At 50.7% G+C, this 25244-nt stretch overlaps 3 protein-coding genes and 1 long non-coding RNA gene across 9 annotated transcripts in view; 2 read left to right on the plus strand and 2 right to left on the minus strand.

Moving 5' to 3' along the window:
• Positions 1-25244, plus strand: part of zgc:101569 (uncharacterized protein LOC449822 homolog) — a 265955-nt gene that overhangs the window by 2154 nt on the left and 238557 nt on the right. Inside the window, exons 5-8 of one of the 3 annotated variants that reach the window (XM_052054030.1) lie at positions 1206-1355; positions 1645-1760; positions 1850-1953; positions 2226-2366. In XM_052054030.1, coding sequence (XP_051909990.1) covers positions 1206-1355; positions 1645-1760; positions 1850-1953; positions 2226-2229 — 374 coding nt within the window. In that variant the 3' untranslated portion in view covers positions 2230-2366. Of the gene's footprint in view, positions 1-1205; positions 1356-1644; positions 1761-1849; positions 2566-25244 lie in introns of those variants that run through there. The other 2 variants (XR_007960240.1, XM_052054031.1) reach the window with 2 other exon arrangements.
• Positions 2603-18376, plus strand: bmp6 (bone morphogenetic protein 6). Its single transcript, XM_052054019.1, has 7 exons — positions 2603-3693; positions 7168-7354; positions 7911-8059; positions 8148-8345; positions 17111-17187; positions 17338-17448; positions 17518-18376. The coding sequence occupies exons 1-7, from the start codon at positions 3294-3296 to the stop codon at positions 17665-17667; spliced, it is 1272 nt and encodes a 423-aa protein (XP_051909979.1). The 5' UTR covers positions 2603-3293; the 3' UTR covers positions 17668-18376.
• On the minus strand, positions 12730-16296 carry LOC127592945 (uncharacterized). 2 transcript variants are annotated; one of them, XR_007960243.1, is made up of 4 exons: positions 16208-16296; positions 15401-15480; positions 14068-14701; positions 12730-13368 (listed from the first exon to the last, which is right to left on the minus strand). It is a non-coding gene; the product is annotated as an uncharacterized LOC127592945 (long non-coding RNA). The 2 variants fall into 2 exon arrangements; XR_007960242.1 differs by lacking the exon at positions 16208-16296 and having other exon boundaries at positions 15401-15953.
• On the minus strand, positions 18192-25039 carry txndc5 (thioredoxin domain containing 5). Of its 3 annotated transcripts, none has more exons than XM_052054018.1 (10): positions 24990-25039; positions 21494-21646; positions 21146-21254; positions 20976-21066; positions 20504-20619; positions 20325-20411; positions 19926-20174; positions 19772-19854; positions 19312-19441; positions 18192-19205 (listed from the first exon to the last, which is right to left on the minus strand). In XM_052054018.1, the coding sequence occupies exons 2-10, from the start codon at positions 21583-21585 to the stop codon at positions 19083-19085; spliced, it is 1080 nt and encodes a 359-aa protein (XP_051909978.1). In that variant the 5' UTR covers positions 21586-21646; positions 24990-25039; the 3' UTR covers positions 18192-19082. The 3 variants fall into 3 exon arrangements, with proteins under 3 accessions (XP_051909978.1, XP_051909976.1, XP_051909977.1); XM_052054016.1 differs by lacking the exon at positions 24990-25039 and adding an exon at positions 23037-23408; XM_052054017.1 differs by lacking the exon at positions 24990-25039 and adding an exon at positions 23037-23404 and having other exon boundaries at positions 19932-20174.

Below are 25244 nucleotides of genomic sequence, written 5' to 3' on the forward strand. Positions count from 1 at the left end.
TTTGTCGCTTGGGTGTTTTGGGACTCGTGAGAGGGAAGTTCCTTTGAAGATCCTCTTTTTTCCTTTTCCAATCTTGAAATGGCCGAGTTTGCTCGGCCTGCCCGCGTTTCCTCGCTCGCAATTAGCCAGCGGACGCACGGCCCAACAAACGCCGCGCGACTTCCTCCTCGACATTTGCCCTCTCGTGCCGTCGGCGCCGGTGACGATGACGCCATCTTTCATTGACGCGCTTAAAATATAAGTCGTGCGTGCGCAAACAAAACTGCGGCTCAATCGTTTCCTGCCAGCGTTTGATTCGGAGTGTCAACATGAAGGGCCTCGTCATCGCAGGCCTGTAATTTGAGCGGAGAGCGTCGCCGCGGCCGCGCCCCCGCCCGCCCTTCCGTGCGTCCGCTCGGCCCGCAGACGTACTTATCAATGGAGGACGACGATGACTACAAAGTCTTCAAATCCGGAGCCCAGTCTTTCATTAGCGGACGCGCGGCCGTATTGGCGCAGTGGAGCAGCCGTTCGACATTTGAACTGGTCTCGAGCAAATGAACGCGGGCCGGGTGCCTCGCGCGTGGCTGACCGTTTTTGCGGGCCCCGGGGAATCCCACCCCCCCCCAACTCCCGCGCTCGGACGTGGGCCGACGGCGACCTTCCCAGCGCCCGATTGGCCGAGCCGGCTCGCGGCTTCCTCTCTGCCGGAGGAGGAAATGAGCGGGAGGCGTCGCGGTAGTCTGGCGGCGGACCGCGGTCGCCGCAGCGACGTGGAATCTGCTTCTCTTTTCTTTCAAAGTGAACTTCCAAAGACCCGCTCGTACCCTTTCAACCATTTCTTCTGCATCAAACTTCATTGCATTACCCGCATGGGTTGTGGGGGAGGGTGTTTTTTTTGGGGGGGGGTTGTCCCTTTGATGTGGTTGAGGAGATGCCAGCAGCACCAGCAGCAAGCTGGAACACGGCGCGTCCCGTTTGGCATCGTGTTAGCGGGTTGTTTTGTTGCTGTCTGTTGCTTCCGCTGAGTGTGGTCCAATTCTCAAATCGGACAAAAATAGAGATGCTGAACTGAAAAGAGTGACTCAGACCCCAACAATGCAAAAACAAGCATAACGTGGTCTGTGGGGGGGGGGGGGGGGGGGGGGGGGAAAGAAGCATCTTTTTCTCCTTTGAACAAGAAAAGCGAGGAGCCCTTGCCAATGTTGCGTCCTTTGTCCTGGCAGGGGTTCCGCTGATTGACGGCGGCACGGTGAGACTCCCGCGGCTCATCGGTCTATCCAGAGCTCTGGACCTGATTTTGACCGGGCGCCCCATCAGAGCGCAGGAAGCGCTCGCGTATGGATTGGCCAACAGAGTTGTCCCCGATGGACAAGGTAGGCGCATCCAGAAACCTTCGAGCACCGACACAAAGCCTAAACATTACAAATGCACAACTTCAAGATCCGGAGCCTCTCAAGTTTTTGGACTTGTTAGCGTAATGAAAATGTGAGCAGTGCAAGCTCATCTGTGGCCCAGGTCAGGTGACCTTGTCTTTCACCGGCCGCGCTCTCGGCCACAACGGCGCCCGATCGGGAGAATTTTGAGTCGCAAAGACGGGATTCTCGGCGCTCGGACGAACGCCCGCGCTTGCCTTACCTCCCGTGCGTGGCCTGGCGACCGCAGGGTTACAGGCGGCCGTGCAGTTAGCCGAGGAGATCGCCTCCTTCCCGCAAGAGTGCCTGAGGGCCGATCGCTCGTCGGCCATCTACGGCTGCTTCGACGCACCTTCGTTGGCGCAGGTACGCGCCCCCTTTACATCTTGGCGACCTCGCGCATTTTGACAAACCACGACCGTTCGTCAGTTTCCCTCCGTGTGTTCCCTCCCAAGGCCATGCAGTACGAGATTGACCGTGGGGCACCAGTCATCTTGTCGGAAGCTGTGGCCGGGGCCACTCAATTTACCGGCGGAACTGGACGAGGAGGGAAGTTTTCGTAAGGGACTCGGATGCAGTATGTTGCGTAAATATGCAGCACTATTCATCGGACGTCTCAGTCGCGCGTTTCCTTCCTTGACTCTTCTGACGCAGCCTCATAAAAAAAAATGTTCATCAAACTCAACCCCCTCAAACCACCTTAAAATAAATTCAGGCGCTCACACGTCTGGCTTTTAATACATTTTAGAATGTTGTGTCTGAAAGTCACCCGTGTGGGGGTGGGGGTGTGGGGGGGTAGCTTTGATGCGAGTGGTCACTCCTCATACACAGATAAGATAGACTCCGAGCAGCAGTGGCAAGAGACGCAGAGATGCCGACACCTTTGGCAGCTTATCGGCGGGACCATCGACATCTGATGTGGCACCGTGAAGACATAACACAGGTTTGGGCAAAAGGAATGAACGGAGTGAGGGGAGCGTGGGGGGGGGGGGGGTATTGGAAGCTTTTTTTCTCCCCAAAGCAGCTTTGGGTAAGACTTTGAACAGCGATATTTTGCGCATGCGTGTGTATTTGGAACGACCGGATTTCTGGGGTAGGCGGCGCATTAGAATCTATAATACTAAAACCGGAATCGGACTCTACCGCAATGACAACAATATACATGTTGGTAGTCTAACGCGGTGGTGTCCGCATTTTTGCTGGCCAGTGCGCGTCGTGGCGCGTAGTTTCCATCTTGGCCGCCAGAGGTCGCCAACGCCTTTCTACCTGCGCGGCGGTGCTTCGCCGGCCATTTCTGTCACGGTTTACGCTCGGACGCCGCCGTTTTAACGGATTTAAATGGAAAAAAGGAGTCGCGGCCGGTTGTACGCGTGGCGTCGGGCGCGTCTTCCGCCATCGGCACTCGACGGAGAAGCGCCGTCGTGCGCCCCAAACTGAAAAGGCGTTGGAAGAGCTCCACCTCTGGCCGACGGCGGACGGAGGGGGCGGTTTCGGGACGCGCGCGCATATTCCGGAGTGCAACCTGCCCGGCTGTCAGTCCGCGCGAGGAGGAAGAGGTGAGCCCCTTTTGGCTCTCGAGTCCACGGGCAACTTCGGAGCGCCGTCGCGCAGTCGAGCCGAGCCGTCCGCTGCCATGACATGGCTTCATCCGTAGGAGTTGTCATTTCACTCTTGCCCGCGACCGTCGGAGACATGCTTGTGTTGTGACGCGCTCCCGCGGGCGCCCCGACCGCCGTCCCCACGGCGCACTTTGACCGCCCCGATGAGAACGGGGACAAAAGCCGTTTTGCGCCTCGGCGTCAGGAAATAGTTCTCATGGCTTGAGGCCGGCGCCTTGCCGTCAACTGCTTTTTCTGTCTTTTTGTTCGACAACCTTTGGACGAGGCGAGGGACGCCACCATGACCCCGGCTTGGCTCGCCTTGGTCGGATTGTGCTGGGGCGCCTACTGCTGCAGCTCCCCGGCGGCGGGGCGGCACTCCTCGCGGGACGGCAGCGGCCGAGCGCCGCCGGCCCCCTTCGTGCAGCGGCGCCTGAGGACGCACGAGAGGAGGGAGATGCAGAAGGAGATCCTGTCCATCCTGGGTCTGCCGCACCGACCCAGGCCGCGTCTGTCCCGGGCCAGATTCAACTCGGCTCCGCTCTTCATGCTGGACCTGTACAACAGCATCCGAGCGGACGGCGCGTCGGAAGGCTCCCGGCCGGCGCGGACCACGCGCGGCCCGCCGCTGGCCACCGTGGACGAAGCGGAAGCGGCCTTCCTCGACGACGCCGACATGGTGATGAGCTTCGTCAGTTTGGGTGAGTCGCCTTGGCGCTTCCGAGCGAGTTGGAGTTCCGAGTGAGTGGCGACAGGTGGTTGTTTGTTTGCGGGGGGGAGGGGGCAACGGGGAGAACTGAACCCACATCAAAATATTCCCTTTTCACCTTTGTTGTCTGCACGCGGCTTGCGTTTTTTCACCTCAATGTCTGCTGAGGCGATTGTTGTGCGCTTAAGTTGCATGGGACCGCTTTGATTGTCCTTCTCTTTCCAGCCTGATGTCCAAAAAGTGGCTTCATTTCATACCCCGCGTGAATGGCATCAGGTTTCAGCCCCCCCCCCCCCCCCCCCCACATATATACAGTCTATACAGTAGTTGTGCTTTGCTCTCCACTGTTATTGGTCCTCAGACGTCCGACTGTTACGTAATGATCTTCCTCTTTGAATTGACTTCTCCAAGTCCTTCCCGGCTTCCGGACGGGCGATGGAGTTTGTCCGCGCTTTACTATTCCCGCGCGGCGGCGGTTGAAATGTGCGCTTCCGTGTCGTTCCGCATCCCGGCTCCCACTTTTGATGTATCGCAACCGCGTGTCGGATTTGATGGAGTCTCGTTCTGGACTAAGACGACGATTCCGGGTGGTCCCGCCTGCTTTCCAAAGCGGGCCCCAAAATTCTGGATACATTTGGAAGGAAGAGAAGCAAACAAACAACCGATTGGACTAAGAAGACAAGATGGCCGTTGTAGCTAGCGTATGACGCTTAGCTTAGCCCCCTCAAATTGCCTGCACGGTGACACTTTGAACCCGCAACGGATGGAAGGATCTTTTCGTGACTTGCAAGTGGACAATTGAAATTTGAAATGCGAGCGGTGTGGAGACGGACCGGCGCTTCGTAGCGATTGGCTGAACAGAGGTGGAAAGGAGACGGTTGTTGACGGTTGACGGGAGACCCACTTCAACAAATGACAAAGTCATGTACAGTATTGACAGAATGCGCTCGTCGCCCATTCACGAATCGGGCAGCGGCTTGGGGCTCCAGTTCCGTCCTCAAACAAATTCTTGCCAGTCGTTGCTCCGTAGTCCGGCGTGCACGCGTCCTGGAATGATGTCTTTAGCAGCCGCCTGTAATAGTAGCAGGAGAGGGAGAGAGGCGGCGCTGGTGCCGGCTGATTTTGGCATCTCTTCTCCCAAGGCACGGGCCGAAGTAGCCACCGCCGCTGCTGTGTCACCTCTGCGAGTGGACTGACTGGGACCTGCGTGAGCCCCCGGGAGGGGACCTGGGTGGGGGCTGGGGGGCAGTTTGCCGCATGAGTCATGTACAGGCCCTGTCCCTTGTTGCCCTCAGCTTTCATCACGCGGTGGCCACGAGCCGCCGTGAAACACAACAAGTGGTGGAAAAACTCCCGATTGGGGAGCGGGAGCGTATTTTCCGCTTGGTTTTTCATCATCTTCATTCCTAGAATAGCGCATTCATGGCTGTTTACCTTGCGGACGTCCCGCTTTCCACCGAGCCCCGGTCCGCCGCGACACTGTGCGTCCTGTGACTCAGGCCGGGTGACACGCAGCGGCTCCCGACGTGTCCCAGCAGGCGGGGGCTGGGGCAGCGGCGGCGGCGCTGACCGCAGCGTAGGGCTGTGACGGCCATTCTGTTTTTTTGCGGCCTACGCAGACAAACAGTCACACACGCAGACTTTAAACATGAACTCACCGCTTGACTGCTTTCCTCTGGAGTGGAAAATGTGAGCATCTTTTCACGGCCGCATTTGTGAAGGCAAACGTCTGTGTTGTTGAATTTAGCGCATATGGGAGAAGACTTCCGAGAGGGCTCGCGGAGTACTCACATGAGCTTTTTTTTTATTGTATTGGCTCATTTTTGCCTTCTCTTGACCGTCCAAAAGGATTTGCTTTCCGATCTCGAAGTGGCCTCTCCCCATCCTGACCGCAGACGACCAATCATTTGCACTAAACCTCGCACCTAGGGACAATTTGGAGCACCCAATCAACTTGCCGCATGTTTTTTGGGAATGCGAGAGGAAACCCGAGCGTCCGGAAAAAAGCCGCCTCGTTTTCCGCGCCCTTCTGTGACAATCCAACCCGTATTCCGGCGGTCACGTCTTCATCCGACTTGCGTCCCTCGCTCGCCGGCGCTCGGTCTCAAGAGGACACGCCTGAAACAACAAAAGTGCCTGCTAGGCAGTCGGAAAAAGGCTCCGGGGTGAGCTCTCGACGCCGCCGACGCCGAATTTACGAGCCTCCGGCCGACCCCCTCCCTCGGCTTTCGCAAGCGCGATACAGGGGGCGAAACAATCGGCGGCGCATCGGCTGGTCACTTGTTGATGTGAGATCTTTTGGGCTTAGGACTCGAGCGTGGCACCCAACGAAAAATGCGACGACCTCCGCCGCCTCGTTGAAAAGCGCACAGAGGCCGCATTCAGAAGAAGAAGAAGAAGAAGAAGAAGGCATTTGGCATTTCAGCGTTGATGGCGCCGAGGTTCTGCCAAGGCTCCCTCCCGGCCAAAATGCTGCCTCGCTTTCAGAGGCATTCGAGTGTCTTATCAGTCAGGACGTGCGGGGGAAACTCCACCCGGGTCTTCCTGGCGTACGCGCACGCTGAGCAGATTGTTTTGACGTCAAGCGCCTCATCTGCGCGCCGAGGAATTGGACTTTCCATCATTTTGTGGCGCGTGCGCGCGTTTGTGTCGGAGAGCCGCGCTTGGACGTTTGCCGGCGATTGGCGTTGAACACTTGGACATTGTCGCATTCCTTTTCCATTTGAAAGTGGGAAGACCCGAAAAAAAAAAAGAAAAAAACGAGCTAAATGGCGCTAAATGCTACTGGGAGTCGTCGTGCTTTTTCCAGTTTGACAAACGCTGGCCTTAATGTCGGGTTTCCTCCACTTGTGCAGCTCCAGAAGCCCAAATTAGACGCGCGGTCCCTCCCAAGGGCCCAAGACGACCAAAATACATCCCGTGCGGAATTTATATCTGGACAATATGCGTTGCTGCGGACGCATTGCTGTTCTTTGTCGTTGGGATGGCGGAAAGGGAGGGAAGAGAAAAACGCTGCACGTGTTTGTGTTGCATCGGCGTTGTGTGCACGTCAACTGTTGCCGCCGGGCGGGGAGAAAATCTCCAAAGATGCACACAAAGATAACGACGAGCCCGACTCTCGGGGGCCGCGCAAATCCCGGTCCGTCTGCGCTCGCAGTCTGTGGCCAACTGAGCGCCGTCCTCTCGACCTCGGCGCCGACCAGCGACTTGCGCGGGCGGCCGCTCGTTTGTCTTGCGGCGAACGATGCGTACCATCGATGAACGTGCACATTTTTGCCTGTGTATTTTGCGGGACGGAGCGCATTCTTGAGGTTGTAAGCTTTGCTATTTCTGCGTCCCCCCCCCCCCCCCCATGCACTTCTCTTTTCGAGACGGGAACCGATACAGGCGCTGCGGAGCACCTTTTTGCGTGCCATGGTGCCGTCTCACTCCTGGTCCTCTCTGTTGTGTGTTCTCCATCTGGCAGCGGAGCGGGAGCCCCCCCCGCGGCGGCCTCAGCACAAAGAGTACAAGTTCAACCTGTCGCAGATCCCCCGCGGCGAGGCCGTCACCGCCGCCGAGTTCCGCCTGTACAAGGAGTGCGTGAGCGGCGCTTTCTGCAACGACACCTTCCTGCTCAAAGTCTACCAAGTGGTCAAGACGCACCCGCACAGGTAGCGCAGCGTGCGATGGCGCCACCTTCAGGCCTGCGTCGCCGCCGTCGGCTCTCCGGGATTTTGGCCCGTGTCCAGATTGTCCGCCATTTTTATTATTATTATTTATTATTTTTCCTGACTCGATAGCGCCGCCGACTCGGACGAAAGCGGCGGGCGGCTGTGTCGATTGGGCCGTCCGCCCGAGGGGTTCCGCGGCTATCGGGGGCCACTTCTTTTCCGCATTCCTTTGGCCCGACAATGGGCGCTTTGTACTCTGCGGCCTCGAGCCTTTTGCTTGTCCCGCATATTTGCCGATCAAAGGCCTCCTGTATCGGGATTATTTGGGAGTCGCTCGGAGCCTCGTCGGCGGAGCGAAAGGGGACAAAAGGCCACCGCGGCTCCCCCCGTCCAAGCGCCCTTCCTTTTCCTTCTCGCTTTCTCTCGTTTCACGGCGACGTTTGGCGTCTCGTCTTGGCCTTTGGCCTCAGAGGTCTGGCGCCACCCGTCGCTCGTGAACGCTGAACGGGCGCCAGCGCCGCAATTCAACGCGCCGTCATCTGTTGTCGTCGCCCAGAGAGGCGGAGCTTTTCCTGCTGGAGTCTCGCCGACTGTGGGCGGCGGAAGAGGGCTGGTTGGAGTTTGACGTCACGGCCACCGGCAACCTGTGGCTCATGAGCCCGCCGCACAACCTGGGCCTCCAGATGAGCGTGGAGACCGCCGGCGGTAAGCCCTCGCGCCGCTCCCGACGTGGAAATTCTTCCCTGCCTTCGTCGGCCGACACCTTGAGCCGTCCGTTCCTTTGCCCAAGCAGGGCGGCGCGTGAGTCCCGAGGACGCCGGGCTGGTGGGGCGCGACGGCGCCGTGGAGAAGCAGCCTTTCCTGGTGGCCTTCTTCAAGGTCAGCGAAGTGCGCCTGCGCAGCTCCCGCTCCGCCGCCGGCAAACGCCGCCAGCAGAGCCGCAACCGATCGGCGCCCACGCAGGAGATGTCCGCGGGGCCCGGCCCAGCAGGTCAGTGCCGCGGCGCCTCGGCCTTTCGGTCCTCGCCCGCCGAAAAGCGCAAAGTCGCTTCAAGGAACGCAGCCTCGGCCCCGCGCAAAAGTGGGGCCGAGGCTGCGGGGGGATGTGAGAAATAATTTAGGTGTTGCTCCAAGACTGAACGAGGCCATTTCTTTCTTGACGGAAGAAATTGAGACTTGCGCGTCCGCCGGGTGGGCCTTGAAGAGCGCCGCTCCAAGCATAAGCTTGGCGTTTCGCGGCGCTGGGCTCCGACTTGTCGGGGGCGGGGGCAGGGGGGGGCATGTTTACAAGCATCCGGCGACGGAGGACCACATCGCAGCGGAGCGCGGGTGGCCTGTAATTAGGCCGAGCTACTCATTAGCCTCGCGGCTCAAAGACTGGCCGCGCTAATGGCGCGGCTTCAAGAACGCTAATGACACGGCTGTGTGTGGGGTTTTTTTTTTTGTTTTTGGTCATGACTCTCCCCCCCCCCCCCCCCCCCCGCCCCTCCCCATTCTCCCGGCTCCGTCCCCGCCCGAGCTCCTTTTGTTTACCGTCAGGCGTAATTAGACGAGGCAGAGCTCCCTCGCAGGGTTTAATGGCCTCAGTGATGAAAGACAGGAAGAAAGATAAACGAGACAAGATCAGGACGGCGTTCCCCTTTCAAGTCCCCGCCGTCGCGCGCTACCGGGCGCTCGTAAGCGGGCCTCCGCTTTGGACACGAACGCCATAACAAAGTCAAAAGTGTCGAAGCGGCGCTTCAGACCATTCCATTGCCCTCTTGAAAGTTTCTTTCCACCTCCGCTCCCACTGAGGTCAAGGAAAAAAGAAATGAATGGAGGGCTCACGGGAGCCGCCGCTCGGCGCTAGCTGCGCGGCCTTGAATTTTTATTGGCAGGAAGGGGCCGAGGCGCTTTATGGGGGACCGCAAATCTGGGCCTTTCCCCTCAATGAAGGCCCACTGTCAATTTCGCCCTCATTCCTCTCAAAGAGCCCCGTCGACGGCGCCCGGGCTCGCACGCCGACCTTTGACCCTCACGCACGAGAGTGTCATTTTTCTGAGCCGGGACCGAGGATTTCATCCGACCGCGATTGTCGCAAATGCTTTTGCCGCCCACGCGCCCGGAACCATCCCACCACCGTTTCTGGTGAGTGCCACAAAGCGGCGGCTGCCCCAAATGTTTTGGTGGTCCCGCCTGAAAATTCTGCAGGCTTGCCGCCGTTTCCGATTTTCTTTTGCCAGGATACCGATGACGGTTGCGCAGGCGATCGTTGTCATTGAAAATTTTCAGCCCGCCTCATCTCAAAAGAATGCGCGGCACCCCCTTTTGTCCCGTTCGCCGACGAGCTGTCCTTCATCGTCGTTACCAAGTCATGGCTGTACTCATCAACTCCATTAAAAAAAAACACAAAAAAAACAATTGACCCTTTATCAGCATCGTGTGTGATTTCACAACCACTCCCGCAAACATGACCCGAAGTTCACATGGGGTCACGTTTCCTCTGTCCCTGTCCGCTTCCTGTCTTATACTCCAAACGGGCACAGGTCATTTTGTCTCCAACAATCTGACATGAAGTCAGTTTCCTAAAAAGGCAAAAATGCCCGTAGTGGCAGTACCTGTGCCCCCCCCCCCCCCCCCCCCCCCGTCCAACAAGAGGCGTTTCCCATCAAAGAGGAAGGAACTCGGGGACGGACGGGAAAGGCCTGAACAGACCCGACTGAGTCAAAGTGATCTGTCAGGCCACGTTCGACATGCCTTACGTCTGCTTCTTTGGCACAACAAGCCGTTTTTAACCGAAAAAAAAACAACAATGTATAGAAAGACTTTTTTTAGCCGAAACAAACGACCATGTATTGTAAGGCGTTTTTGACCCAAAAAAAAAAAACCATAAGCCGTTTTTAACCGAAAAAAACGACCATGTATAGTAAGGCGTTTCTAGCCCAAAAACAATGGCCACGTATAGTAAGGCGTCTTTGACCCGAAAAGTAAGGCGTTTTTGGCCCGAAAAAACCGACATAGTATAGTAAGGCGTTTTTGAGCCGAAAAAAACGACATAGTATAGTAAGGCGGTTTTGGCACGAAAAAAAACGACATAGTATAGTAAGGCGTTTTGAGCACGAAAAAACGACATAGTATAGTAAGGCGTTTTTAGCCCCAAAAAAACCGACATAGTATATTAAGGCGTTTTGGGCCTAAAAAAACCGACATAGTATAGTAAGGCGTTTTTAGCCCGAAAAAAACGACATAGTATAGTAAGCCGTTTTTGGCCCGGAAAAATGACATAGTATAAGGCGTTTTTAGCCCGAAAAAAACGGCCTTACTATACTATGGCGTTTTTTTTCAGGCCAAAAACGCCTTACTATACTATTTCGTTTTTTTCGGGCTAAAAACGCCTTACTATACTATGTAGTTTTTTTCGGGCTAAAAACGCCTTACTATACTATGTCGTTTTTTTCAAGCCAAAAACGCCTTACTAAACTATGTCGTATTTTTCGGGCTAAAAACGCCTTACTAAACTATGTCGTTTTTTTCGGGCCAAAAACGCCTTACTAAACTATGTCGTATTTTTCGGGCTAAAAACGCCTTACTAATCTGTCGATTTTTTCGGGCTAAAAACGCCTTACTATACTATGTCGTTTTTCTCGGGTTAAAAACGCCTTACTATAATATGTCGTTTTTTTCAGGCCAAAAACGCCTTACTATACTGTCGTTTTTTTCGGGCTAAAAACGCCTTACTAAACTCGTTTTTTTCGGGCTAAAAACGCCTTACTATACTATGGCGTTTTTTTCAGGCCAAAAACGCCTTACTATACTATGTCGTTTTTTTCAGGCCAAAAACGCCTTACTATACTATGTCGTTTTTTTCAAGCCAAAAACGCCTTACTAAACTATGTCGTATTTTTCGGGCTAAAAACGCCTTACTAAACTATGTCGTTTTTTTCGGGCCAAAAACGCCTTACTAAACTATGTCGTATTTTTCGGGCTAAAAACGCCTTACTAATCTGTCGATTTTTTTCGGGCTAAAAACGCCTTACTATACTATGTTGTTTTTCTCGGGTTAAAAACGCCTTACTATAATATGTCGTTTTTTTCAGGCCAAAAACGCCTTACTATACTGTCGTTTTTTTCGGGCTAAAAACGCCTTACTAAACTCGTTTTTTTCGGGCTAAAAACGCCTTACTATACTATGGCGTTTTTTTCAGGCCAAAAACGCCTTACTATACTATGTCGTTTTTTTCAGGCCAAAAACGCCTTACTATACTATGTCGTTTTTTCGGGCTAAAAACGCCTTACTATACTATGTCGTTTTTTTCGGTCAAAAACGCCTTGCTATACATGGTCTTTTTCTGGAGGGCTAAAAACACCTTACTATACATGGTCGTTTTTTCGGCTAAAAACGCCTTACTATACATGGTCGTTTTTTTCGGCTAAAAACGCCTTACTATACATGGTTGTTTTTTCGGCTAAAAACGCCTTACTATACATGGTCGTTTTTTTCGGTCAAAAACGCCTTACTATACATGGTCGTTTTTTTCGGGCCAAAAACGCCTTACTAAACTATGTCGTATTTTTCGGGCTAAAAACGCCTTACTAATCTGTCGTTTTTTTCGGGCTAAAAACGCCTTACTATACTATGTCGTTTTTCTCGGGTTAAAAACGCCTTACTATAATATGTCGTTTTTTTCAGGCCAAAAACGCCTTACTATACTGTCGTTTTTTTCGGGCTAAAAACGCCTTACTATACTATGGCGTTTTTTTCAGGCCAAAAACGCCTTACTATACTATGTCGTTTTTTTCAGGCCAAAAACGCCTTACTATACTATGTCGTTTTTTCGGGCTAAAAACGCCTTACTATACTATGTCGTTTTTTTCGGTCAAAAACGCCTTGCTATACATGGTCTTTTTCTGGAGGGCTAAAAACACCTTACTATACATGGTCGTTTTTTCGGCTAAAAACGCCTTAGTATACATGGTCGTTTTTTCGGCTAAAAACGCCTTACTATACATGGTCGTTTTTTTCGGCTAAAAACGCCTTACTATACATGGTTGTTTTTTCGGCTAAAAACGCCTTACTATACATGGTCGTTTTTTTCGGTCAAAAACGCCTTACTAAACTATGTCGTATTTTTCGGGCTAAAAACGCCTTACTAATCTGTCGTTTTTTTCGGGCTAAAAACGCCTTACTATACTATGTCGTTTTTCTCGGGTTAAAAACGCCTTACTATAATATGTCGTTTTTTTCAGGCCAAAAACGCCTTACTATACTGTCGTTTTTTTCGGGCTAAAAACGCCTTACTAAACTCGTTTTTTTCGGGCTAAAAACGCCTTACTATACTATGTCGTTTTTTTCAGGCCAAAAACGCCTTACTATACTATGGCGTTTTTTTCAAGCCAAAAACGCCTTACTATACTATGTCGTTTTTTCGGGCTAAAAACGCCTTACTATACTATGTCGTTTTTTTCGGTCAAAAACGCCTTACTATACATGGTCGTTTTTTTCGGCTAAAAACGCCTTACTATACATGGTCGTTTTTTCGGCTAAAAACGCCTTACTATACATGGTCGTTTTTTTCGGCTAAAAACGCCTTACTATACATGGTTGTTTTTTCGGCTAAAAACGCCTTACTATACATGGTCGTTTTTTTCGGTCAAAAACGCCTTACTATACATGGTCGTTTTTTTCGGGCCAAAAACGCCTTACTAAACTATGTCGTATTTTTCGGGCTAAAAACGCCTTACTAATCTGTCGTTTTTTTCGGGCTAAAAACGCCTTACTATACTATGTCGTTTTTCTCGGGTTAAAAACGCCTTACTATAATATGTCGTTTTTTTCAGGCCAAAAACGCCTTACTATACTGTCGTTTTTTTCGGGCTAAAAACGCCTTACTATACTATGGCGTTTTTTTCAGGCCAAAAACGCCTTACTATACTATGTCGTTTTTTTCAGGCCAAAAACGCCTTACTATACTATGTCGTTTTTTCGGGCTAAAAACGCCTTACTATACTATGTCGTTTTTTTCGGTCAAAAACGCCTTGCTATACATGGTCTTTTTCTGGAGGGCTAAAAACACCTTACTATACATGGTCGTTTTTTCGGCTAAAAACGCCTTAGTATACATGGTCGTTTTTTCGGCTAAAAACGCCTTACTATACATGGTCGTTTTTTTCGGCTAAAAACGCCTTACTATACATGGTTGTTTTTTCGGCTAAAAACGCCTTACTATACATGGTCGTTTTTTTCGGTCAAAAACGCCTGACTATACATGGTCGTTTTTTTCGGCTAAAAACGCCTTACTATACATGGTCGTTTTTTTCGGCTAAAAACGCCTTACTATACATGGTCGTTTTTTTCGGCTAAAAACGCCTTACTATACATGGTTGTTTTTTCGGCTAAAAACGCCTTACTATACATGGTCGTTTTTTTCGGTCAAAAACGCCTTACTAAACTATGTCGTATTTTTCGGGCTAAAAACGCCTTACTAATCTGTCGTTTTTTTCGGGCTAAAAACGCCTTACTATACTATGTCGTTTTTCTCGGGTTAAAAACGCCTTACTATAATATGTCGTTTTTTTCAGGCCAAAAACGCCTTACTATACTGTCGTTTTTTTCGGGCTAAAAACGCCTTACTAAACTCGTTTTTTTCGGGCTAAAAACGCCTTACTATACTATGTCGTTTTTTTCAGGCCAAAAACGCCTTACTATACTATGGCGTTTTTTTCAAGCCAAAAACGCCTTACTATACTATGTCGTTTTTTCGGGCTAAAAACGCCTTACTATACTATGTCGTTTTTTTCGGTCAAAAACGCCTTACTATACATGGTCGTTTTTTTCGGCTAAAAACGCCTTACTATACATGGTCGTTTTTTCGGCTAAAAACGCCTTACTATACATGGTCGTTTTTTTCGGCTAAAAACGCCTTACTATACATGGTTGTTTTTTCGGCTAAAAACGCCTTACTATACATGGTCGTTTTTTTCGGTCAAAAACGCCTTACTATACATGGTCGTTTTTTTCGGGCCAAAAACGCCTTACTAAACTATGTCGTATTTTTCGGGCTAAAAACGCCTTACTAATCTGTCGTTTTTTTCGGGCTAAAAACGCCTTACTATACTATGTCGTTTTTCTCGGGTTAAAAACGCCTTACTATAATATGTCGTTTTTTTCAGGCCAAAAAACGCCTTACTATACTGTCGTTTTTTTCGGGCTAAAAACGCCTTACTATACTATGGCGTTTTTTTCAGGCCAAAAACGCCTTACTATACTATGTCGTTTTTTTCAGGCCAAAAACGCCTTACTATACTATGTCGTTTTTTCGGGCTAAAAACGCCTTACTATACTATGTCGTTTTTTTCGGTCAAAAACGCCTTGCTATACATGGTCTTTTTCTGGAGGGCTAAAAACACCTTACTATACATGGTCGTTTTTTCGGCTAAAAACGCCTTAGTATACATGGTCGTTTTTTCGGCTAAAAACGCCTTACTATACATGGTCGTTTTTTTCGGCTAAAAACGCCTTACTATACATGGTTGTTTTTTCGGCTAAAAACGCCTTACTATACATGGTCGTTTTTTTCGGTCAAAAACGCCTGACTATACATGGTCGTTTTTTTCGGCTAAAAACGCCTTACTATACATGGTCGTTTTTTTCGGCTAAAAACGCCTTACTATACATGGTCGTTTTTTTCGGCTAAAAACGCCTTACTATACATGGTTGTTTTTTCGGCTAAAAACGCCTTACTATACATGGTCGTTTTTTTCGGTCAAAAACGCCTTACTAAACTATGTCGTATTTTTCGGGCTAAAAACGCCTTACTAATCTGTCGTTTTTTTCGGGCTAAAAACGCCTTACTATACTATGTCGTTTTTCTCGGGTTAAAAACGCCTTACTATAATATGTCGTTTTTTTCAGGCCAAAAACGCCTTACTATACTGTCGTTTTTTTCGGGCTAAAAACGCCTTACTAAACTCGTTTTTTTCGGGCTAAAAACGCCTTACTATACTATGTCGTTTTTTTCAGGCCAAAAACGCCTTACTATACTATGGCGTTTTTTTCAAGCCAAAAACGCCTTACTATACTATGTCGTTTTTTCGGGCTAAAAACGCCTTACTATACTATGTCGTTTTTTTCGGTCAAAAACGCCTTACTATACATGGTCGTTTTTTTCGGCTAAAAACGCCTTACTATACATGGTCGTTTTTTCGGCTAAAAACGCCTTACTATACATGGTCGTTTTTTTCGGCTAAAAACGCCTTACTATACATGGTTGTTTTTTCGGCTAAAAACGCCTTACTATACATGGTCGTTTTTTTCGGTCAAAAACGCCTTACTATACATGGTCGTTTTTTCGGCTAAAAACGCCTTACTATACTATGTCGTTTTTTTCGGTCAAAAATGCCTTGCTATACATGGTCGTTTCGTGGGGGGCTAAAAACGCCTTACTATACATGGTCGTTTTTTTCGGTCAAAAACGCCTTACTATACATGGTCGTTTTTTTCGGCTAAAAACGCCTTATTATACATGGTCGTTTTTTTCGGCTAAAAACGCCTTACTATACTATGTCGTTTTTTTCGGTCAAAAATGCCTTGCTATACATGGTCGTTTCGTGGGGGGCTAAAAACGCCTTTCTTTACATGGTCGTTTGTTTTGGTTAAAAACGCCTTACTATACATGGTTGGTTTTTTTCGGTTAAAAACGCCTTACTATTCATGGTCATTTTTTGTGTGTTTTTTTTCTCTAAAAACAGCTTACCATACATGGTCATTTTTTTCGGCTAAAAACGCCTTACAAAAACGCCTTACTATACATGGTCGTTTTTTCGGCTAAAAACACCTTATACATGGTCGTTTTTTTTCGATCAAAAACGCCTTACTATACATGGTCGTTTTTTTGGCTAAAAACGCCTTACTATACTATGTCGTTTTTTTCGGTCAAAAACGCCTTGCTATACATCGTCGTTTCCTGGGGGGCTAAAAACGCCTTACTATACATGGTTGTTTTTTCGGCTAAAAACGTCTTACTATCCATGGTCGTCTTTTTTTGGGACTAAAAACGCTTTAGTACACATGGTCGTCTTTTTTTGGACTAAAAACGCTTTACTCTACATGGTCGTCTTTTTTTTGGACTAAAAACGTCTTACTATCCATGGTCGTCTTTTTTTGGACTAAAAACGTCTTACTATCCATGGTCGTCTTTTTTTGGACTAAAAACGCTTTAGTCCACATGGTCGTCTTTTTTGGACTAAAAACGCTTTACTCTACATGGTCGTCTTTTTTTTGGACTAAAAACGTCTTACTATCCATGGTCGTCTTTTTTTGGACTAAAAACATCTTACTATCCATGGTCGTCTTTTTTTGGGACTAAAAACGTCTTACTATCCATGGACGTCTTTTTTTGGACTAAAAACGTCTTACTATCCATGGTCGTCTTTTTTTGGACTAAAAACGTCTTACTATCCATGGTCGTCTTTTTTTGGACTAAAAACGCTTTACTCTACATGGACGTCTTTTTTTGGACTAAAAACGCTTTACTCTACATGGTCGTCTTTTTTTGGACTAAAAACGTCTTACTATCCATGGTCGTCTTTTTTTGGGACTAAAAACGCTTTACTCTACATGGTCGTCTTTTTTGGACTAAAAACGCTTTAGTCCACATGGTCGTGGGGAAAAATGAGCATTTTGTGTTTTGAAAAGAGACTGACAGAACACTTTGAATACTGTACTTCTAACGTTGATGAGTAAAAGTGATGATCATTTTTTTTCTCTCTCTCTCTCAGACTACAACGGCAGCGATCAGAAGACGGCCTGCAGAAGACACGAGCTCTACGTCAGTTTTCGAGAGCTCGGCTGGCAGGTATGCGATACGCGGACCTCGATCTTACGCCTCAAGTTGGGCGGGTTTCACATAGCCCAGCCCGACTTTGTACTGGAATAAGATTGGATTGAGGGCGGTGGGGGTAATCATCTGAACGTTATCGCCACGGGAATGCTTCCTGTGCGTCAGGATTGGATCATCGCTCCCGAAGGCTACGCCGCCAATTATTGCGACGGGGAGTGCTCCTTCCCTCTGAACGCCCACATGAACGCCACCAACCACGCCATCGTGCAGACTCTGGTACAAGCCTCTCACGCGCCGAGAGTCTCGGGGCGCTTGAAGTGACGATAAAGCGTTTTGGTCTTTCAGGTGCACCTGATGAATCCCGAGAACGTCCCTAAGCCCTGCTGCGCCCCCACCAAGCTCCACGCCATCTCCGTGCTCTACTTTGACGACAACTCCAATGTCATTTTGAAGAAATATAAGAACATGGTGGTGCGAGCCTGCGGTTGCCACTGACGCGCGCCGCCGCCAAAGAATCTCAGCGCTGTCCAGGCGTCGCTCGGAAAAGGCTTCCGCGGCGGAACCAAAGTCCCCACATGCTATTTTAGCAACAGTTTCCTCCAAATAAACCCTCCCGTGTCAATATTTGTTGCGGCGAAAGGGATGTTCTGGTCCAAACAAGTGAAGAATCGGGCCTTATCCGTCCAACGCGGCCACTACTGGGTCAAGGGTGCAAAAATCATCACCGTCGCTTGTTTTCTTTCACCCAAGTTTCAGGGCTTTTTTTTTTATTGAACATGTTGCCGTGGAGTCTTTCAGGCGATATATTTGAAGCCAAATCTAATAGCGACAGGAAGAAGCTCAAAGCCTTACGTGCCTCGCCAATCATCCAACACAAAACATACCTCTGGCAAGCTGCTGTTTACATCACGTCTGGGCTCTTCTTGTGTAAATACTTGTACATTCACACTTTATTTATTGCACTTTTTGTTCCAAAACAAAAAGAATATCATAGAAAAGACACATGGAGACACAAGAAGCTATTTTAGATTTCTTTTATTATGAAATCTCATGTTAAACTTGCCATTATTTTGTGGGGGGGGAGGGGGGTTGGGGGGGTCAAATCTGTGGGCAGTGCACAACCCATGACTGCATAACACACAAAAACAAGTGTCACTGGAGTTCCGTAGACCATGTGCTTGGCATAAAGATTTCCTGGCAAAAACTGCTCTGTCTGTGTGTGTGTGTGTGTGTGTGTGTGTACAGTACCTGGTTTGACTTTGTCACACAAACGGTGTCAAGGAACAACATGTGCAGCGCATTTCATTTCCACAGTCCAAATATGAGGAAATAGTTCTGAGACTGTCTGACTGACTAGGGGGATTGTTCAACATCTCACTGGGGTGACTTCAGTGGTGGGGAGGGGGGGTGGGGGGGGGGGGTCTTTGGCGTGACCAAATCAGTGCTTTGACCCCACTGGGCCACAGAAAACACTTCCTTACACAAATGCAAACAAAAAGGCCACAAAGCAGCCCATGGAGACCGTTGTCCTCTGGAGGACGTTGGCCAGTACCCGTTGGGGTTTTGCAGATCAACAGAAGCAGCAGAAAATAGCATGTGGTTTCGGGGCAGGGGGGGAGGAGCTGATCTGCGTTCACGTCTTCAAGTCAGACTCCTGCGAGGGCGTCCCTGAGACTCAAGTCACATAAGCGCTGGCGAGACAACATCAATTCGTGGCTTGCACTCAAACAACAGATCCCGCATGTACATAGAGAAAAAAAAAAAGGCGGCTACACAAATCATGTCAGGAAACAACCAAGACCCCCTTCAAGAACTTCCCAAGAATGACAAATACCCAAAGACCCAGAATTGTCCCGTGGTGGTAGGAAAAGGAGAGCGAGGTTTGGCCGCAGGAGCCCACGCGCGGGTCCTCACAGCTCATCCCTCGCATGCTTCATGACAAAGTTGTGCAGGTTCTCCAGGTCGCGGGGGCCGCTGTACTTGTCGCCCTGCTCGCCGGCGCGGAACATCAGCAGGGTGGGGTAACCTCGCACCTGACGGGGGGGGGCAACAGCAACAAACGGGCCCGTCACATCTCGCGCGGGACTCGGCTCGGCCCCCCCCCTCGTTAACAAACGGCAACCGAAGAGAGATACTCACGGAATACTTGTTGCAGAGCGTGCGCTCCACCGTGCAGTCCACTTTGGCGATCTTGATGCTGGTCAGAACAGGAAAGTCCTTGGCGGCGAGCTCGTCCCACACGGGAGCCAGACGCTTGCAGTGGCCGCACCTGCGCGGGAACACGGCCCGTGACGTGTCGATCGCCGCGTCGAATGCACGCGTGCCGCCCATCAAGTGTCCCGTCCGATTTGTCGCGGTACCTTTAAGCCCCGCCCCTCTAGCCCAAACTAAATGTATTCACGAGAAATGAAGTGACTTTTGTGTGCGCTGCCTCAACTCGTTTTGATATTCACAAATAGTTGTCTTACAATTCAATAAAAAAAAGAAACGTAATGAGCGCGCATTTTAAATGAGGGGTCAGGTCTTTTTTGGACACCCCGGGATGAAACGGACGCCACGAAATCAAGGGACGAACAAGTTCAGGCGACTTCAAGCCTACCAGGGAGCGAAGAACTTGACAAAGGTGAATCCTGTGGAGATGGTCTCGTCAAAGTTGCTCTCCGTCAGGTGTAGGACGTTGGACTGCAGACGGGAAGCAAACGGTCAGGTGGGACGGGCGGCGTCCTCGCCACGGAGACGCCCGGTCGGCTCACCTTGACCTCCTCCTCCTCCTGCTGGGCCGCCTCCTCTTTGACGTCGGCGTCCTGGCGGGCTCCTTCCTTGTCGTCCGCGGGCTCCTGGCGGGCTCCTCCTTGGGCATCTTCCTGGGGCTCCTCTTGGTCTCCTTCCTCGCCGTCTTTTTCGGCTTCTTCCGGCGGCGTCTTTGCGGCGATCACCATCTTGTCCGCAAAGTCCTTGAGGGTGTCATAGTCTCGCTGTCCTTTGTATCGCGTGACCTCGATCTGCGGTGGGAAACGCGCGGCAGCCGTCAGCTCGGGCTCGTCGCTGCGGCGATGGTCCTCCCTTCTGAAGGAAATACCCGGCCCCGTCGGCTTCGGGTCGAAAAGCGGAGGCGCCGCTCGGAAAGGAAAAGCCTGCGACCGGAAACATACCTTGTCACCTCCCTTGAAGAAGAGCAGCGTGGGATATCCGCGCACGCTGAACATGACGCACAGATCGTGGTGTTCCGAGCAGTCCAGCTGAAGAGGAACGTTGGCGTTAGGACTCCCGCAAAAAGCACGTCCGCCAACAGACGAGCGGCTCCTCGCCACAAGAGCGCGCGCCCGCCCACCTTGCCGATTTTCAGGTCCTCGGAGTGCTCGAAGGCGGAGGCCATCTGGTCCCAGGCGGGCGCCATGGCTTTGCAGTGGCCGCACCAGGGCGCGTAGAACTTGATGAAATGCAATCCTAAACGCAAGGAAGGAAGGAGCTCATCATTCCGCCGGCGGCGAGAAAACGGACCCGCGCCAGCCCGTAGTTTGGAACGGCGCCGAGTTTCCGTCTCCTCCGCTGCAAACATAGGAAGGACGGACGGACGGACCAACGGAGACGGGCGGGCGTGACACTGCCGCCTGCGCTCACTTATTTGAGCGGGGGAGACGTTCTCTGCCTTGGGATCGACTCAAAGAAAACGTCGGTTGACGCGAGGCGGAAGGGATCCAGACGGACCGCTTTTTGCCGCTCGGAACTCGAACAGCAGGTTTTCCGATTCGCCTCGGCTGACGTCAGGGAGACGTTTTGCTCGTTCAAAAGGGGAGCCCAACCTTTGGAAACGTGGTCCTTGAAGTTGCCGGCGGTGAGCTCGTACATGCCGTCCTTGGGCTCCGGGGGGACGGCCGGCTCCTCCTCCGCCTCCTGGGGGGGGACGCGGAAGGAGAAGCCGTCAACGGCCGGCTCGCGAGGCGGCTGGCGGACGCCGCGCGCCGGCACTTACGGTGGACGGGTCCGTCTCCAGCTTCTTCAACATCCATTCCTCCAGAGCTTCCAATACTCTCAAGCCCTGGTACTTGAGAGGCGCCTGTTCTGGCTTGTACAACACCAGCCTACAAATCACCCAAACCAAGTGCGACAGAGAGAGAGAGAGAGAGATGGCTTTCCACATCACAGCAAAATGGACCGTCAACACTAGCGATATGTCCAAACCGAGTCTAATCAATGGATGTTATCTTCCATCGGGATTCTCAACAAGAAACCAATCCACTCATCCGTTTGCCTTGGAAAATGCATGTCAATTGTATGGCCAAACTTCCGGTAGAGTGAAGCCGCGGAGCGAACAACTCACGTGGGGTAGCTTCGGATGCTGTGGTCTTTGGAGCAGAACTTGGTGTTCTGAACGCAGTCTATTTTGACGACGTAGGCGGGGGGATCTTCCATGTTGTTGTACTTATCGGCCAATTCATTCCATGTCGGCTGCAGCTTCTGACAATGGGCGCACCTGCACACAACAAAATGGGGGAGTCACTTCATGTATGGGCGTCACAGTTGATGTACTGCAGGGTTGCTCTCGTCTCCAACAAACCGCATACTGTACATTGGAATTCAACTTTGACGTGATTTTTTTTGTACCCCATAAAGAATTCAAAACAAGTAACACATTACAGTGTTAATGGTTTGTGGTTTAACAAATTGATATGTTCAGTCGAAACCCATTTTTAAAAAAAAACTCTCGTTGTAGAGCTGCAACGGCAAAACTACAATACCGTAAAAGTGATAGTTGAGTCGTCATAATTGGATCCCATCCCATTCCTACTGTGGATACGAGGTACGAACTGCACGAGCTGGACGGTTTCCTGCATTTTTCAGAGGCAGCAGCGGTTTGTCTTTCAGAGCATCACAATGTGGGTTAGGAGATACTGCCACGTAGCGTGACAATGGACAGTAGAATGGAACAAATGTCAATGTGGACTTTTGAGGTGAATGAAAATGTGAGAGGAGCAAATGTCAGAGACGTTCCAAAGAAATACCCCAAAGAAGTGAAAGCAGCATACTACAGGTTGATTTATTATGGGGGGGTGGGGGGGTGATCCCCCCCCACACACACAATAACAGTATGTTTTTGTTGATTAGAAATGCTTTTTCGATGAGAGTAAATGTTGTCATTTAATTTTCATGATTACACCATGTTTCTCCGTTTACAGTACTGTTTAAGAAAATAAAGCCTGACTTGACTAAAATAATCCACGAAAGAGCGAAACCAGGAGACATTTAATACAGTAAGAAGTTTATTATTCTAAATTGTGAGAACAGAACAATATAAATTAACGTTTAGCACTTGTTAATTTTCCCTTTACTTTGGTTATATACGATATTCATTCAAATAGGACTGCTTTTCCATCCCGTTAGATTCAGGCAAACAAAGCGGGTCGCGGAATTGCAACGTTAGGTTTGCAAGCACCGTCAAATCCAAAGGACAAAAAAAAGTCCGCTTGTGCCACGTCAGCTCAGTGAGCTCACACAGCATCCCGACTCACAACTTTCAGCTACCTCGGTTACCCTTTCCAACAAAAAAGAAGAATACGAATAACTTGAGAGCGGTTGGCTCAAACGGTTACTAGCTAGCCGTAAAGTGGATTAAAAACGCGATGTTATTTCACGGCGAGGATATTCGGTCCACTTTGGTTGACGCGAGCTCACCGGGAGGTGTGCTACTAGCTTGAAGGCTAACTACAAAGCTCAAGTCGAACGGGGGGGGGGGGGGGGAAACAAACAGCCAAGCGGCGACTGGCGTCTAACGCTATGCTAGCTAGCTCGCTAGCCCAAACTCGCCGGCGAGCTCAAGTGTCTCGACGACGCTTTCGCGACCCGCCGCGGGAGGGTGAACTTACCACGGGGCGTAAAACATGACAAAGTGCGGCGCCGTGGTCACCGCCTCGGTAAACATTTCCACCGTGTACGTGTGCTTGGCGTGCTCTTCTGCCGCGTCGTCTTCATCGCAAAGTACCGAAGAAAACAGTAAAGAATAAATAAAAACGAGGGTGAAAGGAGCGCAAGTCAATGCGGGCGCCATGACGAGTGTCTGCGAGTCGCTGCTGCTTCTGCGGCCACAATGAAGCGCATTCGAAATCCGGTTCAAGGTATGCAAGACGTGGATGGGGCGCGCGCGTTTCAAGCCTCTCCTTTTTTTTTAATGCGTCCATCCACGCAATCACTGCGATGCGGAGATGCGCGAAAGCCCGCGGGCGTTTGCTCTGCTCACCAGCCCGACCGGTTCCAATTAAAGTGGATCACGTTACGCAAATATCGTCTCGTGGAGGCGAAGAATCATCCGCAAAGCTTCTAAAAGCGGACCGAATCATTGGAAAGATGTCCGCGTGCTTGGCGCGACGGGTTGGTGGAGTTTTGGTGTAGGCTGGACTATCGAAAGTTTCGGAGCACATTTAAGATGATGAATGTGAGCCGAGGCTCTCGTGTGAAATCTGTTCAAGTCCAAACCGATGAAGTCACTGAAGCGGGCAGGGTGAATTGTGTCATTAAAACGTCATTTACGAGAGACGCGGAGGACATTTTTATTTACCTCCAAGAGAGTCAGACAAAGCCCTCATCACTTGAAATGTTCAGGAAGGGGAGGGAGAAGAAAGAAGAACAACACGGGTGAGGTGGAACGCGTGGGCTAGAATGACAAAAAGTGCCACGCGCCGAGTGCAAAATCGGACTTTGGAGAGCCGAGAGAAGCGGTGACTGCAAGGACGCCTTCAAAGTTGGTCAGAGTGGCTGTCGCAGTCCTTTGACAGGGCCACGGTTTGGGCATGGGAATCCCCGCACCCCACCCGCCTCCAGAACTCTGCCCCGAATTCATTGGGGTGCTGGAAACGGGAAAATCTACTCAAGCAAGACACGCATCATGTCTTTGGCTGTTATTCGTGAGTGTAGTAAAAGCTGCCTGCGATTCTGATTTGAACTTGGGCGGTCCATGCCATTAACCCCCCCCCCCCCCCCCCCAAAAAAAGGAACCGCACACAAAAACGCATCCCACTTCCTGCTGGGGAAGCCATCAGGACAGACCGGTCCAACTAGGACAGAAAGGAATGCGGCGGGGCTAAAGAGGGACACGTGTTCAGTTTGACGATCGCCGACCGAGTTCGCCAACAACGTGAGATTTCACGTCTTGAGTATGACAAAAAAAAACACTTTGGTTTAGAGCGCCGATAAATAACACGTGGCGGCGGAGAAAGGGCACTTTGCATGCTGTGTTGTGATGTCAACACTGGCAAATTTCAGAGCCTTGCGTTTTGGGTCAAGATATAGCCGCCTTGCAGTCTGAAACCGGTTGGGTCAGAAGCAAAGCTAATTGGGGGGAACGGCCAATTAAAAAAAAATGCTTGTGCGCCAACGGCTAGATTGCGGGATTTACTCAAAAGGGCTTGGACACCCCTAATGTGCACTGTATGGTGGGTAAAAGACGCTCTCTGATTTTGTTTCCCTTTTGCACATGCTTGTAAGCCACCCCCCCCAAAAAAAAATGTCCCTGCATTTATTTCTTGCGTCAGCGTTTGTTAATATTTTCCTCAGCTTATGCAAAAAAAAAAAAAAAAAAGAGGCTGTCACCCGCTGATTGGCGCTCCTGCTCACACTCGTGGAAAATGTTAAAAAAAAGGGGCCCGGGCTTCGTCCAGGCTCTGGCCCGCGTTGCCGGTGAGAGGAGGCCGAGTTACAAAACAGATGTTGACTCTTTTTCGCAGGCGGATTTTGTTACCGCTTCCTGTCCAAGACCGCGTTGCTTTGAGCACACAGGTGGACAATCCAAACGCTTGCGCTAACGTCTTGCGTCTCGTTCTTACTGTTGTCGACGTGCAGCGGGCGATTGTCGGGACTCTCTCCCGTCCAGAGCGCTCACAGGTGGGGGGTCCTCTCATGGCCTGAAGCGGGTCTGAAAAACAAAACTGAATGAGGGCCAAGAATGAGTGACCATCATTTTCTCTCCCGACTCACCTTTTGTCTCTTCCTGCGACGCGATTCCTCTCCGACGGCGTCCGCGGCAGCATGCGCACGGCCAAGGATGCAAACGGGGCGACGGCGTCCTCGAGCGATTGGTA

Source organism: Hippocampus zosterae, chromosome 20 (assembly GCF_025434085.1).
Source record: "Hippocampus zosterae strain Florida chromosome 20, ASM2543408v3, whole genome shotgun sequence".
In the NCBI taxonomy this organism is placed as follows: Eukaryota; Metazoa; Chordata; class Actinopteri; order Syngnathiformes; family Syngnathidae; genus Hippocampus; species Hippocampus zosterae.

Bases quoted from the DNA above. Each gene is read 5' to 3' on its own strand.
- txndc5 (XM_052054016.1), bottom strand. From the start codon at position 23,218: ATGGCGCCCGCATTGACTTGCGCTCCTTTCACCCTCGTTTTTATTTAT. The intron at 21,647-23,036 runs GTAAGTTCACCC...TGTTGTGTGCAG, and splicing joins GTCATGTTTTACGCCCCGTG to GTGCGCCCATTGTCAGAAGC. The intron at 19,442-19,771 runs GTAGGCTTGAAG...GTTCCCGCGCAG, and splicing joins GTCAAGTTCTTCGCTCCCTG to GTGCGGCCACTGCAAGCGTC.
- bmp6 (XM_052054019.1), top strand. From the start codon at position 3,294: ATGACCCCGGCTTGGCTCGCCTTGGTCGGATTGTGCTGGGGCGCCTAC. The intron at 3,694-7,167 runs GTGAGTCGCCTT...TCCATCTGGCAG, and splicing joins GATGAGCTTCGTCAGTTTGG to CGGAGCGGGAGCCCCCCCCG. The intron at 8,346-17,110 runs GTCAGTGCCGCG...TCTCTCTCTCAG, and splicing joins CGCGGGGCCCGGCCCAGCAG to ACTACAACGGCAGCGATCAG.